This window comes from Dermacentor andersoni, chromosome 8 (assembly GCF_023375885.2).
Source record: "Dermacentor andersoni chromosome 8, qqDerAnde1_hic_scaffold, whole genome shotgun sequence".
NCBI lineage: Eukaryota > Metazoa > Arthropoda > Arachnida > Ixodida > Ixodidae > Dermacentor > Dermacentor andersoni.
This window is the reverse complement of record NC_092821.1, coordinates 35,865,140-35,879,209: the sequence shown is the minus strand read 5'-3', so window position 1 is coordinate 35,879,209 and position 14,070 is coordinate 35,865,140. Positions and strand designations below refer to the sequence as shown.

Genomic DNA, 14,070 nt, shown 5'->3' with positions numbered 1-14,070 from the left:
CAAGAACAGCAGACGCTCCAGAGGTATGGTTGCTAGAGGTCATACCACCATACCGCCACCATACCGGAGGTATCAAGTACGACGCCATTTTGAAAACGTCGCATGACAACGACTTTGTTTGCTTCTGTGATTGGCTGGCGTAGTAACACAACGTAGCGCGGTCCGTGTGCTTCGGTTGCCAACTGCTGGTTTTTTATAAGTTGGTCCCAATTGCTGCGCTCCCCGCAGCGCCAGTGCAGCTAGCGAGCGCGGCGGCGCATCGAAGCAAACTTGCGCAGGTGATACTATCGCCATCGCGTGAAGTAGTGCTCAACCAGCCAATCATCTCGCCCGATTTCGCTCAACGAGCCAATCAGCGCACGCCTGACGGCGACACAGTCGCCGAAAGTGATCGTCGCAGAATACGTCTCCGTGTCGCCTGCTTCATTGCGTGGGCACGCAAGGCTGCCTCGTGGCGAGGCAAGCGTGTTCCAGCTATGTGCGATTAAGATAGTATACGTGTACGGTGACGGGAGAAAATCTGCGCAGCTTTTTTATTATTAATATTATTATTATGCCCGCCTACACTAGAATCCAGGCCAATAACACGGCAACATACATACAAGATGTGGGATACAGACGTAGTATAACCGCAATGAATTCCAACTTGAAAAAAGGAATTCACTAAATAGAATTCAAAGCTGTCCAGTGCACTTCATGTATAGAGGTAAGTGCGCAGATTCCGCGCCGGGGTTCGCACAGCGACATAACTTGGCAGTGAACTGCGGCTCGCGATGCATCCGCGGCGAATCGCGTGGCTCCGGCCATACGTCTTATTTGTCCCCGTTGACCCTTTTTTGGCCGCAGAGCCGGCCTCATGTAGCTCATTCATCCGCTCGCTTCCAATTTCTTTCCGCGCAGAACTGACGTCATCGGGGAAGGGCTTCACGCTTCCACTTGGCTTCCACGCACCATCCGGGCTCCCAGTGAAGCGCGACTGCGAGTTTGCGTCACGACGACTAGAAGCGTGGCCGACAGCGACACGCCGCTACACTTGGCGGCGTCGCCAACGGCTTCTCTTTCTCCTACTCTCTCTCTCTCTCTCTCCAAGAGGCATCGGACGATCCCCGAGTTTAATTAGCGGCCGTTTGCAACACCACCCGAAACACGCGTTGCTGCCCGGTGATAAGCGCGTGCAACGGACGGACACCCCGTGAATCGCGAATGTGTGCTCGCAAGGGCGAGGTCTATTAGCGACTCGATTCGCAGTGGCATTCCTCGAACTACAGTTCGCTGCACCGCATGCAGTGCCAGTCGCGTGCAGGTGCAGAAGCGGCCGCGACAAATCCTTGTGCGCCACGAGAGTGGTGCACCAACTCTCCACCGCAAGTGCGGGGAATGTAGTGAATGCATTCGTACAGCGGGAAAAAACCAGCACTGGGCGAAGCGAGTGGCGAACGAAGGCAACAGACGACGTCCCATTGCCCTGCCGAAACGAACAGTATAATGCGCACAGCAACTGGCGAACTTCATGTTCACGATGTGCAAGCGAGTTGAATAGACGTAAAAACACGTACGGGACAGTTCCGCGCGTCATATTCCGCTGTGCAGGGAATCTGTCACCGAATCGAGCCCCTTGTCTGTCTGTTGTGTTTTTCTGGCTCCTTTCTTTCTTTGTTTTTTCTCTGATTCTTTCACCTCGCTTCCACGAAAAGAGACCGCACTGCGGATCATACTAGCAGTACAGTGCAGGCGAGGCCTCCCTTCCCGTAGCGTGCCTCGATGTCCTCTCCGGAGGAGGTGCGCACTGAGGTGTCCTAGCCAGCCAGCCAGGTAACCCCGGTACAGCCCCTTCCCCGTACGCACACGAAATACGCGCGGGAATAGGAACACTCAATCACGCACGCAGACAGAGAGGCGAGCGACACGCATCACGCATGCACACTAACACACAAACGCGCGATTTCCGTCCTACTCAGGCGGAGTACACCTTCGCGGTTCGGCAACCCTTCGATCCGCGGGCATGGCGAAACAAACACGGCGCGTGCGTCGTGGTCACGCCAAGGTTGTCTCCGACGGGCTTTGCTCCGAAGCGCACGTCGCAGGATGAACGACCGCCGAAATGAAGGTGTTGCTGCCCGCCGCTGTCGCGAGGCGCCTTTGGATCTGCGCGGGCTCCTTCTCGGGGGAAAAAAAAAGAAAAATAGGGAAGGAAGAAAATCGGGGAAACGGCGTGGGACATTCGTAAGTTTCGCGCGGTGGGCGGTTCTGCGGTCGATCATATCGATGCGTTGATGGGGCGGAGGGAGAGTGTGGGGGGGGGGGGGGGGGAGAAACGTGCTGCGGGGTGCCGGCTAAATAAAGTTCGCTCGCGGAAAGCGTGATACGCGCTTGTCGTTCGAGACGATCCGCAGATTTTATGCGCGTGCATTTCGTCGTTGTTCCTGGGCGGATTTCTTGGCTTTCCGAGCGAATTTAAAGCTGTAGAAGAAACGCACGAAACTGGCGAACCGAATTGAATTCTGAGGTATTACGTGCCAAAACCACCATTTGATTATTTCGTTCATTTCATTTATTCAACCTTAAGGGCCCGAAGGCATTACATAAGGGGGGGTGGGCGTGCATCAAAGTTGCACAGCTTCATAAGAGAGTAACATAAGAAAGGCACGCTGTAGAGGGGGGGACTCCGGATTAATTTTGACCACCAGGCGACATAGATATAACGCGCCTGCAATGCACGGGACACTGGCGTTTTTGCATTTCGCCCCCATGGAAATGCGGCTGCCGCGGCCGCGATTAGATTGCATGATCCCGCGACCTCGTACTATAGGCAGCGCAACACCATATCGTCGCTAAGCCAGCGCGGCGGATAGAAGAATAGCGAACCGAAGGACGCGCATTTGTTGTCGCGTTCGCAGGCAATCTTGCGCGGCAACGAAGGGAAAGTTGCGGGCGGAGGCCGCAGTTTCTGCGCAAGCGTTACCGCTCTTAGTAGTCCAGCAGCGTTTGACGGCGCCTTTGGTTTCTTCGGAACAGACGCATAATAGACGCAGCTTCCACGTGCGACGGCTTTGCGTTTGCCCATGCAGACGGAAGCGCAAAGGCGCAAAGTCGACTTCAACGCTCATCGGTGTGTTTTGTCTCGTTTAGCCGGTGTAAACAAAGTGTTTATGTGTTGTCTGCCGCCAGCGGATCACGCCGACGGAAATGGCGAACTACTCAGAAGCCCTGTCACTTGAGCGCGCGCTTTGCCTCCGTAGCTTTCCCTTCACTGCCAGAGAAGGTTGTCCGGAAATAAACAGTCGATGTGGATCAATTAGAAAATATGGTGTATTATTAGAGTAATGGAAGGAAGGGAAACGCAGTATAGGAAGGCCGAGGATTTCGTGAAGCGATGAGATAGGAATTTCTTTTTTAACAGACACAGTATGAAGCCATGTCAGCACAAGGCTAAGGTAAATGGGGGTCCCTGGGAGATAAGATATGAGAGATGTGTCCTGCAGATGAGATAATAGACGGCGACGAAGGTGACGATCAAGGGCCAACAAAGTCGTTTCAACCCGACTCCCACCGTGCTCCGTCTCCACCGAATCACGTGTCAACATGGCTCACTTTTCCCACTCTATTTACCTTTCTACTTCGGAAGCCTGCCTTTCCTTTATCGTAACGTCTGCGACATTGTATACGCCAGCAGTGCACGACGAAGAGAGATAACACGGCCGTCATTTCTGATACGCGCACTTAATCGCGGACCGCCTCATCCAACCCCCCCTCGCCCCGTTCCCTGCCCTTCGCAGTCGCTACCTCCCTCTGCATCGAAAGGCTTCGCATTCTCAAGGTTCCAAGTCTATATGGGAAAGCGTGGGCCTCGCATTTCGCGGCCTCGGCACGCCACCGCGCAGAACGCGCGGGGCAAACAGAAAATCTGCCAGGGAGAGCCGCCTGCGGGAGAAATATAGGCCAGCGACAAGGTCCACCACGTAAGCGTGAAAGAACCACGGGGGACTGGTGCGCACGGTTAGAGAGGAAAGCGGGCCGCCACACGCGCACGGTTAGCACGCAATGTTCGAGTGCTTGCGCAGCTATACTTTACTGTTTTTTTTTTCGTTCTCGTTTCTTTTTTTTCTCGGAGCAGGAGAGAGGAAGTAGGAAAGCAAGTCGAAATCGGCAGTGCTGCCGTCGCACAACTGGGACTGCATGTACAGAGTCCGTTTCACCGTTCGCACAGCAACGTATACGCACTGGCCCTTACTGGAAAGATCTCAACGCAGCGCACCACGTTCGTCACTCAAAAGAATAAGCGCTCCAGTTGTTTATATGCCGTGCGTCCCAGGTAATGTTCGCCAAGCTGTTCCGCGAGGAAACAAAATAAAGAATTTAAAACCACGGTGCAAGGTAAGATGTTAAGTGCTACGGTGTTCGGTCGTCATACGAACAAACACTGTAGGTCTTAAGATCGTACCTTGCATCATATTTTCTTTCTGTCTTCTTTTTTTTTTTTCTCTCGTTAAACACCTTGGCTAGCGTTAGCCAGGACATTACATCGGCAACAACGCGGGTTGTCAAACGCCAACGGTACTCTTAGAAAAACTGCTCCATATACAACAGTTCTCATTCACTTCGCGAAGTATGCGTATAGCTCCCCGTCTTCACCAAACTGGACGCCGGCGACTTCGCACAGAGACCGGACTCGGAACTCATCCAGGGTCGTGCTCGATTGTCACAAACCGATCTGGACAACGGGACGCGCTCGATCGCTCACGCGGCGGCTACCGCCGTACGCGACGTCAACGCTGTTACGTTTCGCCTACAACGCGCGGTAATGCCGGCGCGGATGCAACGGACGCCGGGGCTTTGTTCAAAGCGGCGGACATTTTGGCCCGTTCAACGACGCCGCAACGCCTACCCGCCAAGCGTGTCCAGGCGTGTTTCAGTGCCACGTGTCTTCGTGTGTGCGTGTGTGTGTGTGTGCCCTCGCTTGTCAAGCGCGGCAGCCGGGGAGCGGAGTTCCCCGAATGAGGGGCCTGGAGGTCTCTCGGCTCAACCGCTCGCGCCGTCGTGGGCCCCTGCTGCGCCGTCCCGTGACCTTCATCCGGTGACCTTCCCTCCTTCCCTTTTGGACCGCGACGCCGAGAGTATAAGAGCAGCTGCCCCCGGACGCCAAGGGGGAGGCTCCGATTTGTACTGTTGAGTTACGTGCTCTCCCGACGCTCCACTCCGGTCGACCTGACCGGCCGCTCTTTTGCTATGTTAGAATAAACAAGTTGTTCTGTTACCAGTCTTCTCATGCTTTGCCGGGACCTTCGGATGCTTCCAGTGCCCCAGGCCGCCAGGCCAACGCTACCCTTGGGGCTTGCGACCCATTGGCAATAACGGGCGTCAGCACCGAGACCCCAACAACTCGGGCCAGCAGTACGGTTACAACATCTGGTTGCCAGCGGTGAGATCGCGACAACGGAGGCCAGCAGCGAAGAGATGCGGTTGACTGTATGCTGAGCAGCACAACGACCATCCGGGAGCAGTGCAACGAGCCCTGTGTGATGACTGGTTGCCTGCAGCGGAACGACTGCGCGGAAGTCTTGGCTGCGAGGTTTGGTGAGTGCGGGACTTTCTTCTTCTGAGTTTTGCCAGGCTTTTGTTAGTGTTAGAAACAGAGCTGGTAATTGGGGTTGTCGTTGCTGCCGGGTTAGTTTGCGGCAAGACAATAGTAGGCAGTAGAGAAAGCAGCATTCAGAGCAGCCATGGATTTGAAGTCGTTGCGCAAACCGAAATTGCTGGAGCTTGCGAGAGAGTTGGGTCTGGATGTCTCAGACAAACTCAGAAAACCAGAACTGCTAAGGGCTATTCTTGAGTTAGAAGCTGAGGATGACGAGCTGTCGGAATGCCTTGAGACCATTGAGGAGAGGGAGGCGCAAAAAGAGAAACAGGAGCGCGAACTTAAAGAACAAAAAGAGAAACAGGAGCGCGAACTTAAAGAACAGAAAGAGAAAGATGAGCGCGAACGTAAAGAGCAACAAGAGAAAGAAAGAGAGCGCGACCGTCAACACGCTTTGGAAATGAAGCGTCTCGAGTTAGAGATGGAACGCGCTCGTAATGGAAGTCAGGCACACGGTGCAGGAGAACGAGTATTGTTCAAAATGACTGACCTGATGCGGCCGTTTAAGCTTGGAGAGGACATTGGTTTGTTCCTGGTTAACTTTGAGCGAACGTGCGAGAAGCAGGGGTTCTCTCGGGAAACGTGGCCACAGCGCTTGCTCACTTTGCTACCCGGCGCGGCGGCCGACGTAGTCGCTCGCTTGGAGAGAGAGGAGGCAGAGGATTTCGACAAAGTGAAATCGAGTCTGCTAAAAAAATACCGGCTGTCAGCGGAGGCGTTCCGTCGGAAGTTTCGGGAAAATGAGAAAGGCAGAAGTGAGTCGTATACAGAGTTTGCCTACAGGCTAATGTCAAACATGCAGGAGTGGCTCAAAGAAGAGAAAGCGTTTGGTGACCACGAGAAAGTTCTGCAGTGTTTCGGGCTAGAACAGTTTTATAGTCGGTTACCTGAGAACGTGCGGTACTGGGTCTTGGATAGGCCAGACGTTAGTACGGTGGCTAGAGCCGCTGAGTTAGCCGAGGAGTTTGTGACGCGTCGGGCTCGCGGAGCTAAGGACGGTCAAAAGGGTGAATTTGGCTCCAAGTTGGAGAGGCCAAAGTTCACGCCCATGAGAGCAAAGGGGGACACACGTAGTTCGGATGCGAGTGAAAGCAGTCCGACCGAACGTACGGAGACGGCGGCAACCGAAGCCGAACGCAGAAAGCGGTTCGAGATGACAGACAGACAGAAAAACTTTATTCATAGCCAGTGAGTTTGGACTCCTCTGGGTCCCTGGACCACCGCACGGTCCCGCACTACGTCGAAACGTTCATGCTCCTTTTGTTCATGACGTCGGCAGCCCGAGCCACCGCAGTAACCTGCGATGTCGGGTCCGTCGACGAGAGCAGGACCTCCCAGTCCTCCCAGCTTGAGATGGCGGGCTGTCCCTGCGGGGGAGGATCGGCAGGGCAGCCAAAAAGGATGTGGGAGAGTGTGGCGTGAGGGTCTCCGCATAGGGAGCATGTAGGGGAGATGCCACAGTAGTGGGATAGCAGCTGAGGGGATGGGAGAGAGCGGGTCTGGAGGCGTCTCCAGAGGATCTGTTGGGAGTGCGTCAGGGAGGGGTGGGGAGGAGGGTAAGTCCGACGGTCCAAACGGGGTATTTGCGTGAGCTCCGCAAAGCTGTGTACACGCTCCCTCGAGAAACCCGGATCGAGGCTGTCCTGAGCCCGGCAAATTAAACCTCGGGCCAATTTATCGGCAGCCTCGTTTCCGGGGTTCCCAGAGTGAGCCGGCACCCACCGGAGCTCAACCCTGCGTGGTAAATTCTGGGTGGGGATGTTCAACAAATTCCAGGCAGGGCTGTGAATTCTGCCTCTGGCAAAGTTGGACAAAGCTGTCTTTGAATCGCTAAAGATGTATTCAGCATCCGAAAGGGCAAGGGCTAAGGCGATGGCGGTCTCCTCTGCTTCCTCAGGTGTAGAGCCCGAGGGAAGATGGTGAGTTAGGGGTCGGGGTAAGGTTGGGTTGTAAGCAACTGCTACAGCTTCATGCGTTGTACATGCGGCGTCCACCCAGATGGCTTTCTCGACTTGTCCGTAATACTTGTGGAGGGCATTTGCGCGAGCTACGCGGCGAGAGATGTGATATTGGGGATGGACGTTTCGTGGAAGGGGTTTCACTACAAGGGGTGTATGAATGTGTCGAGGAATGGCTATAAGGGTTGGCTGATTAGCGGGTATGTTGATGCGAAGGGAGGCGAGGATATGGCGGCCAGTGGCGCTCGCGGCAAGTCTTAAATACTGCGTCTGAAGGTGCGCCTCAACTAGTTCAGGAAGCGTGTTATGCATGCCTAGTGCAAGGAGTTTGGCTGTGCTAGTGCTGCGAGGCAGGTTGAGGGCTGCCTTAGTTGCAAGGCGGATCATGGCGTTCACGCGCTCGGTTTCCGTGCAGTTCAGCTTGAGATATGGAGTGGCGTACAGAATGCGGCTAAGCGTAAAAGCATGTACAACTTTCATGTTGTCTGCTTCGTCTAAACCCTTGTGCAGGGAAGATACGCGGCGTAGAAGCTGCAACACTGATTGCGTGGAGGCCTTCAATGTTTTAAGGGTATGGTCATTGCGTCCGGAATCCTGCAGGTAGAGGCCAAGGATGCGCAGGGTGGGAGTGATGGGGATAGGGGATCCTTGTAAAGTGATTTGGATGGGTGAGTTAGCGGCAGATTTTGGTCTAATTAGGAGGAGCGCGGACTTAGAGGGGGAACATTCGAGTCCGATAGATGATACGTGAGCGGAGATCGTGTCGACTGCTAATTGTAGAGTTTCCTCAATTTCCCCGTCTGAGCCATGAGTGGTCCATGCGGTAATATCATCAGCGTACAGAGTATGTTTTAGGTGTGGGATGAAATTGAGCTTCTGGGCTAAGGGGATGAGAGCAATGTTAAATAAAAGGGGGGAGAGGACCGCGCCTTGCGGGGTTCCAAATTCACCGAGTGTATAAGAGGGTGTGCTGAGCTGATCAATGTGCAAGGAGGCAGTGCGGCCAGAGAGGAAGGCGCGAACGTAGTTGTAGGTCTTAGGGCCTACCTGTAGTTCCTGCAGTTCCCGTAAGATGGCAGCGTGTCGAATTCTGTCAAATGCCTTAATGAGGTCAACCGCCAGGATGGCTTTAGTAAGATGGGGGATGGTATCATCAAGCACATCGTGCGTAATTTGAAGTAGGGCATCCTGCGCAGATAGATGCGCACGAAAGCCGACCATACTGTGGGGGAAAAGGTGATTTTCTTCCATGTACGTTGTCAGTCGGGCAAGGATTATGTGCTCAAAGGTCTTGCCGAGGCAAGATGTAAGAGAAATGGGGCGGATGTTCTCGAGGGTGATGGGCTTGTGAGGTTTTGGGATAAATATAATTTTTCCATGCTTCCAGGAGGCAGGGAGGGTACCTGCCTCCCAGCACTCGTTAAAGTAGGTAACGAGGTGAGATATGGAGGCATCATCAAGATTTCGGATGGCAGCATTCGTAATTTGATCTTCCCCGGGTGTGGTATTGCGCAATTTCAATAGGGCTGCGCGAAATTCAGATTCTGTAATAGGAGCGTCAAGCTGTGGTTGGGGTGAGCCCGTGTACTCGGGATGTTTGCAAGGAGGACCTGGGGTGGTATAGGTGCGTTTCACCTGCGCGAGGAAGGCGTCGGTGTCCTGCCGATGATTATGAGTGAGGCGGCGAATGCTAAGACGCGTCTGAGTTTTAGATTGCGTGGGATCGAGCATATGGCGTAACAGGTGCCAAGCACGGGTTGTGGAGAGATTGCCTCGGAGGCCGTCACAAACCTGAGCCCAGTTAGCTTTGCAAAGAGCGGCACTATGTTGTTCTATTTGGGATTGAAGCTGGGTGAGTTTGAGTTTTAGTTTCCTGTTGTGCTTTTGAGTTCTCCACCTTCGCGTTATGTTCTCTTGAGCTTCAAGAAGGTGGGCGAGCTTACTGTCGATAACGGGGGTGTCTGGGGTAGTATCGAGCGTTTGGGTATGTTGGCGAATGTCTTTCTGTAACTGAGTAGTCCAGGTGTCTAGGTCGAAGGGGCCCTGTGCTGGCTGCGCTTGCCTAAATTTACGGAGCTGATCCCAATTAGTGTGCCTAGCGGTAAATTTGCGCTGAGGTCGGCGATAGTTCACCGCTATGCGAATCAGGTGGTGGTCGCTGCCTAGTGTGGCTTGCGTTCTTTCCCACTGTAGGTGAGCCAAGTTTCTACCAAGCGTGAGGTCTGGGCTAGTATCGGCAGTAACACTGTTACCAACCCGCGTAGGTAGGCTAAAATCATTAAAGATGGTCAGGTGAAGTAATAGCGTATTATTGTATAAAACTGTGCCTCTGTGGTTGGTGCGTCGATAGCCCCAGTCCACGTGAGCGCAGTTAAAGTCACCGGCAACCAGTAGGGGGTTTGATCCGGCCATTTGGGTTACGGATTTGAGGAGTGGAGCAAGTAGGTGAATCGGCTGTCGTGGGAGAAGATAGCAGTTAAGCATGAACAGGGGAGATTGTGCAGGGGTGTGGGGTAAAATTTCGATGAAGGTGTGAGCAATAGGAGAGGTAACGTCGTGCTCCGCGTAATGCAAGGTGTTACAGACGTATGTAACCACCCGAGGAAGATCAGTGGAGTCAGAGGGGATAACAGCGTATCCTGGCAGTTGCCTGCGAACATTGGCATCCTGGATAGCGATAATGTCTGGTGGGGACAAAGAATTGGCAATAATCTGCTGCAGAGGGTCGCGCTTTCGCCGAAAGCCCCTGCAATTCCATTGAATAATTTGTAAGGAATTATGGTGCCTCGGAGGAGCCATGTTGAAGGGTGGCGGGGCGAAGGAGGAGTGCAGAAGGCGGGACTGCGGGAGGAGAGGCCGCTGACAGTCCAGATATAAGGTTAGCTAAACGCTCCTCAACCTTGGCCATGATGCTAGATATGACCCTATCTATTATACCGGTAATGGTAGCTTCAATCATAGTCTGGCACTGTGCAGTGACCTGCGCAGTAATGCGCTCTGTGAACTTGGATTCTAGGTTTTGGGCGAGGTCCTGAAATTTGGCTTCCAGGTCTATAGGTTGGACTGGGCTCTCATCAGGCCTCCTCTTTTTCTGAGGAGGTTGGTCGGACGGGTTGGATGAGGAAGATGGGGATGGTGGAGTGGGGGGTAGAGCAGGGGTGGAGGTAGAGAGGGCTGCCTTGAGCTGCCTTACCTCATCCCGCAGAGCCTTCACGTCCGAGTCCTGGGAAGTCATGATATTCGTCTTGGCAACCTTGGAAGCCCATGTAGAGGTAGACGGGAGGGTCGTGCTAAGCGGGGGAAAGTCCTTCTTGGTAGGGAACTTTGACTTCTGGGGCGGTGGGCTAAGTCGTTTGGTGGCGGTATTTCTTGCCTTGCACGAGCCGGTGCCCGTGAGGTGCTGCCCCCCACAGAGAATGCAGATCGGGATGCAGGAGGGAACATCTTGCAGCTCATGCTTGTCCCCGCACCGCGGGCAGAGACCACTCTTGGGGTGGGGGCACACGTCGTGTCTGTGGCCCGGTCGACGACAGTTTGTGCACGCGTCTGGACTTCCCTTGTACGCCGTGCATCTATGCACTACACTCATGTAGCGTATGGTGTGAGGGACTGGGCCATGCGCAAATGTAATCAATATGGAAAGGGTCCTACCCATTCTGCGGGCTGCGATGATATCAGCTTCCGGGTTGCGAGTCTGGAGGTCTTGTAGCATCTCTTCCGGTGTTTCCGCCCAGTAAGCTTGCGAGATGACTCCGCGCGCAGCAGCGGGCGGCGGTGCGATGTAGGCGGCGACGGGGTAACTGGTTTCTTGAAGGATCACTTCCTTGATTTGGACGAGGTGAAGGGCCGTTGACTCGTGAGGTGTAGCGACCGTGAAGGTGTTATTCGTCGGGTGAATCCGGAGGTGAAACTCTCCTAGGTCCCGGTCAGCGGCGGTGACTCGCAGAGCTTTCATGAGTGGCTGCGCCATGGCTCCGTTCAAAGCGAGGCCTCCTCTTGGTCGGAAGACTACCCTTATAGTGTCGGGAGGGAGTGAAGCAAGTTGCTTACTTCGCAATGCGATTGCGTGCGTCACGCGCAGCTGTTGTTGTTGAGCACGGTATGTCGGCTTGAAGGTCGCAGGGGCAGTGTCGGCCGGAGCGTCGACAGCGGGCGCGGCAGGCTTATCTCGAACAGGGGCTGCATGAGGAGGCACAACCAGCGTTTCCGGGCTTGGTTTGCCTCCCTTGTACGCGCGGAGTATCGTGGTCCACTCACTGGGTCTGAACGTTGTCGGGTCGAGGTCTTCGCCCTGCGATTGCACCTCCATGGCTGTTGGGGGTGGGTGCGCTACCAGTGATTGGCCTAGCCTCTAGCGAGGCAAGACCCAGTGCGGCGGCTGACCAGGAGCAGACTTTCCGACATCGATACGGTCCAAAAAAGTTCGGATGTAGGTTTAGCGGTCGGCAGCGGCGCAAACGGAAGGGATTCGTGCGTATTCCGTGGTGACTGGCACACACAGCGCACGGCACCTCGGGAGGCCCGGGCGGGGGGCGACGGGCAAAGCTCGCGCCTCGGGAGGCCCGGGCAGGGGGCGACGGCCAAAGCTCACGTCGGATCGGTTCGGAGTGCGCGCCGACGGCACGTACGTTCTCTTCGGGCAGATTTCGGGGTCCGGAGAGCGCCAACGGCACGTCCGCTCACTTCGGGTGGCTGTCGTTCGAGATGAGGCAAGCGCGCGTTTGTTATACGTGCCAGAAGCCGGGTCACTTTTCGGCGCAGTGTCCGACCGAACGTAAGGAGACGGCGGCAGCCGAAGCCGAACGCAGAAAGCGGTTCGAGGCGAGGCAAGCGCGCCTGTGTTATACGTGCCAGAAGCCGGGTCACTTTTCGGCGCAGTGCCCAGAAACAAAACCAAAAGTCGTGTTTTTTTCATTAGGCAGCACTGACGAGAACATGAAGCTTCTCGAGCCTTACATGCGAGACCTCCTCGTGAACGGGAAAGAGTGCCGAGTGCTTCGCGATACCGCAGCTACGATGGATGTCGTTCACCCCTCTTACGTAGAACCCGATATGTTCACGGGCGAGTGCGCATGGATCAAGCAAGCAGTGGAAGCTCATAGCGTGTGTCTGCCGGTAGCAAAAGTGCTTATTGAAGGACCTTTCGGAGCACTTGAGACGGAGGCCGCAGTGTCATCTATGCTGCCCCCCCAGTACCCGTACTTATTTTCAAACAGGTCCGATCACCTCCTGCGCGAGAAGGGGCTTTTGTTTGGTGAAGCTAGCGTTCAGGCCTTAACCAGATCGAAGGTTCGGGAGCTCGCTGCAAAGGCGGTAGTTGCGGGGCCGACGTTGTTGAACGATGAGAAAGGGTCAGAGGTGCAGCAAGCTGGTAGTCAGAGCACGCCCGAACGGGATAAAATTGAGCCTGTAGCGTTAAAGGCACCAGATACTGGAGAGGAAATTCCCGATGCGGGAAAGTTAGAAGAGCTTCCGGTCGAGCTTCCGGGACTAGGCTCAGTGACGAACAGGAAAGACACCGATCAAGTCATTAGTGACTTAATAAGTAAAGCATCGCTGTCGCCTGAGCAGAAAACCGAACTACACCAGCTCTTACAAGAGTTTCAAGGTCTGTTCTCTGAGAGGCCTGGTAGGACTTCTGTCCTTACTCATGACATAGAACTTACCTCCCCAGAGCCAGTACGATCCAAGGCGTAGCAGCCGAAGCCGAACGCAGAAAGCGGTTCGAGGCGAGGCAAGCGCGCCTGTGTTATACGTGCCAGAAGCCGGGTCACTTTTCGGCGCAGTGCCCAGAAACAAAACCAAAAGTCGTGTTTTTTTCATTAGGCAGCACTGACGAGAACATGAAGCTTCTCGAGCCTTACATGCGAGACCTCCTCGTGAACGGGAAAGAGTGCCGAGTGCTTCGCGATACCGCAGCTACGATGGATGTCGTTCACCCCTCTTACGTAGAACCCGATATGTTCACGGGCGAGTGCGCATGGATCAAGCAAGCAGTGGAAGCTCATAGCGTGTGTCTGCCGGTAGCAAAAGTGCTTATTGAAGGACCTTTCGGAGCACTTGAGACGGAGGCCGCAGTGTCATCTATGCTGCCCCCCCAGTACCCGTACTTATTTTCAAACAGGTCCGATCACCTCCTGCGCGAGAAGGGGCTTTTGTTTGGTGAAGCTAGCGTTCAGGCCTTAACCAGATCGAAGGTTCGGGAGCTCGCTGCAAAGGCGGTAGTTGCGGGGCCGACGTTGTTGAACGATGAGAAAGGGTCAGAGGTGCAGCAAGCTGGTAGTCAGAGCACGCCCGAACGGGATAAAATTGAGCCTGTAGCGTTAAAGGCACCAGATACTGGAGAGGAAATTCCCGATGCGGGAAAGTTAGAAGAGCTTCCGGTCGAGCTTCCGGGACTAGGCTCAGTGACGAACAGGAAAGACACCGATCAAGTCATTAGTGACTTAATAAGTAAAGCATCGCTGTCGCCTGAGC

At 54.6% G+C, this 14,070-nt stretch overlaps 2 protein-coding genes across 2 annotated transcripts in view; both read right to left on the bottom strand.

Moving 5' to 3' along the window:
- BNIP3 (BCL2 interacting protein 3) overlaps positions 1-14,070 on the bottom strand; it is a 103,521-nt gene that overhangs the window by 45,902 nt on the left and 43,549 nt on the right. The gene's annotated exons all lie outside the window — the stretch shown is intronic.
- LOC140219789 (uncharacterized) lies at positions 6,793-11,317 on the bottom strand. The gene is made up of 2 exons (XM_072289639.1): positions 10,787-11,317; positions 6,793-7,002 (listed from the first exon to the last, which is right to left on the bottom strand). The coding sequence occupies exons 1-2, from the start codon at positions 11,303-11,305 to the stop codon at positions 6,871-6,873; spliced, it is 651 nt and encodes a 216-aa protein (XP_072145740.1). The 5' UTR covers positions 11,306-11,317; the 3' UTR covers positions 6,793-6,870.

Bases quoted from the DNA above. Each gene is read 5' to 3' on its own strand.
- LOC140219789 (XM_072289639.1), bottom strand. From the start codon at position 11,305: ATGCTACAAGACCTCCAGACTCGCAACCCGGAAGCTGATATCATCGCA. The intron at 7,003-10,786 runs GTAAGGCAGCTC...CCTCCCCCGCAG, and splicing joins TGAAGGCTCTGCGGGATGAG to GGACAGCCCGCCATCTCAAG.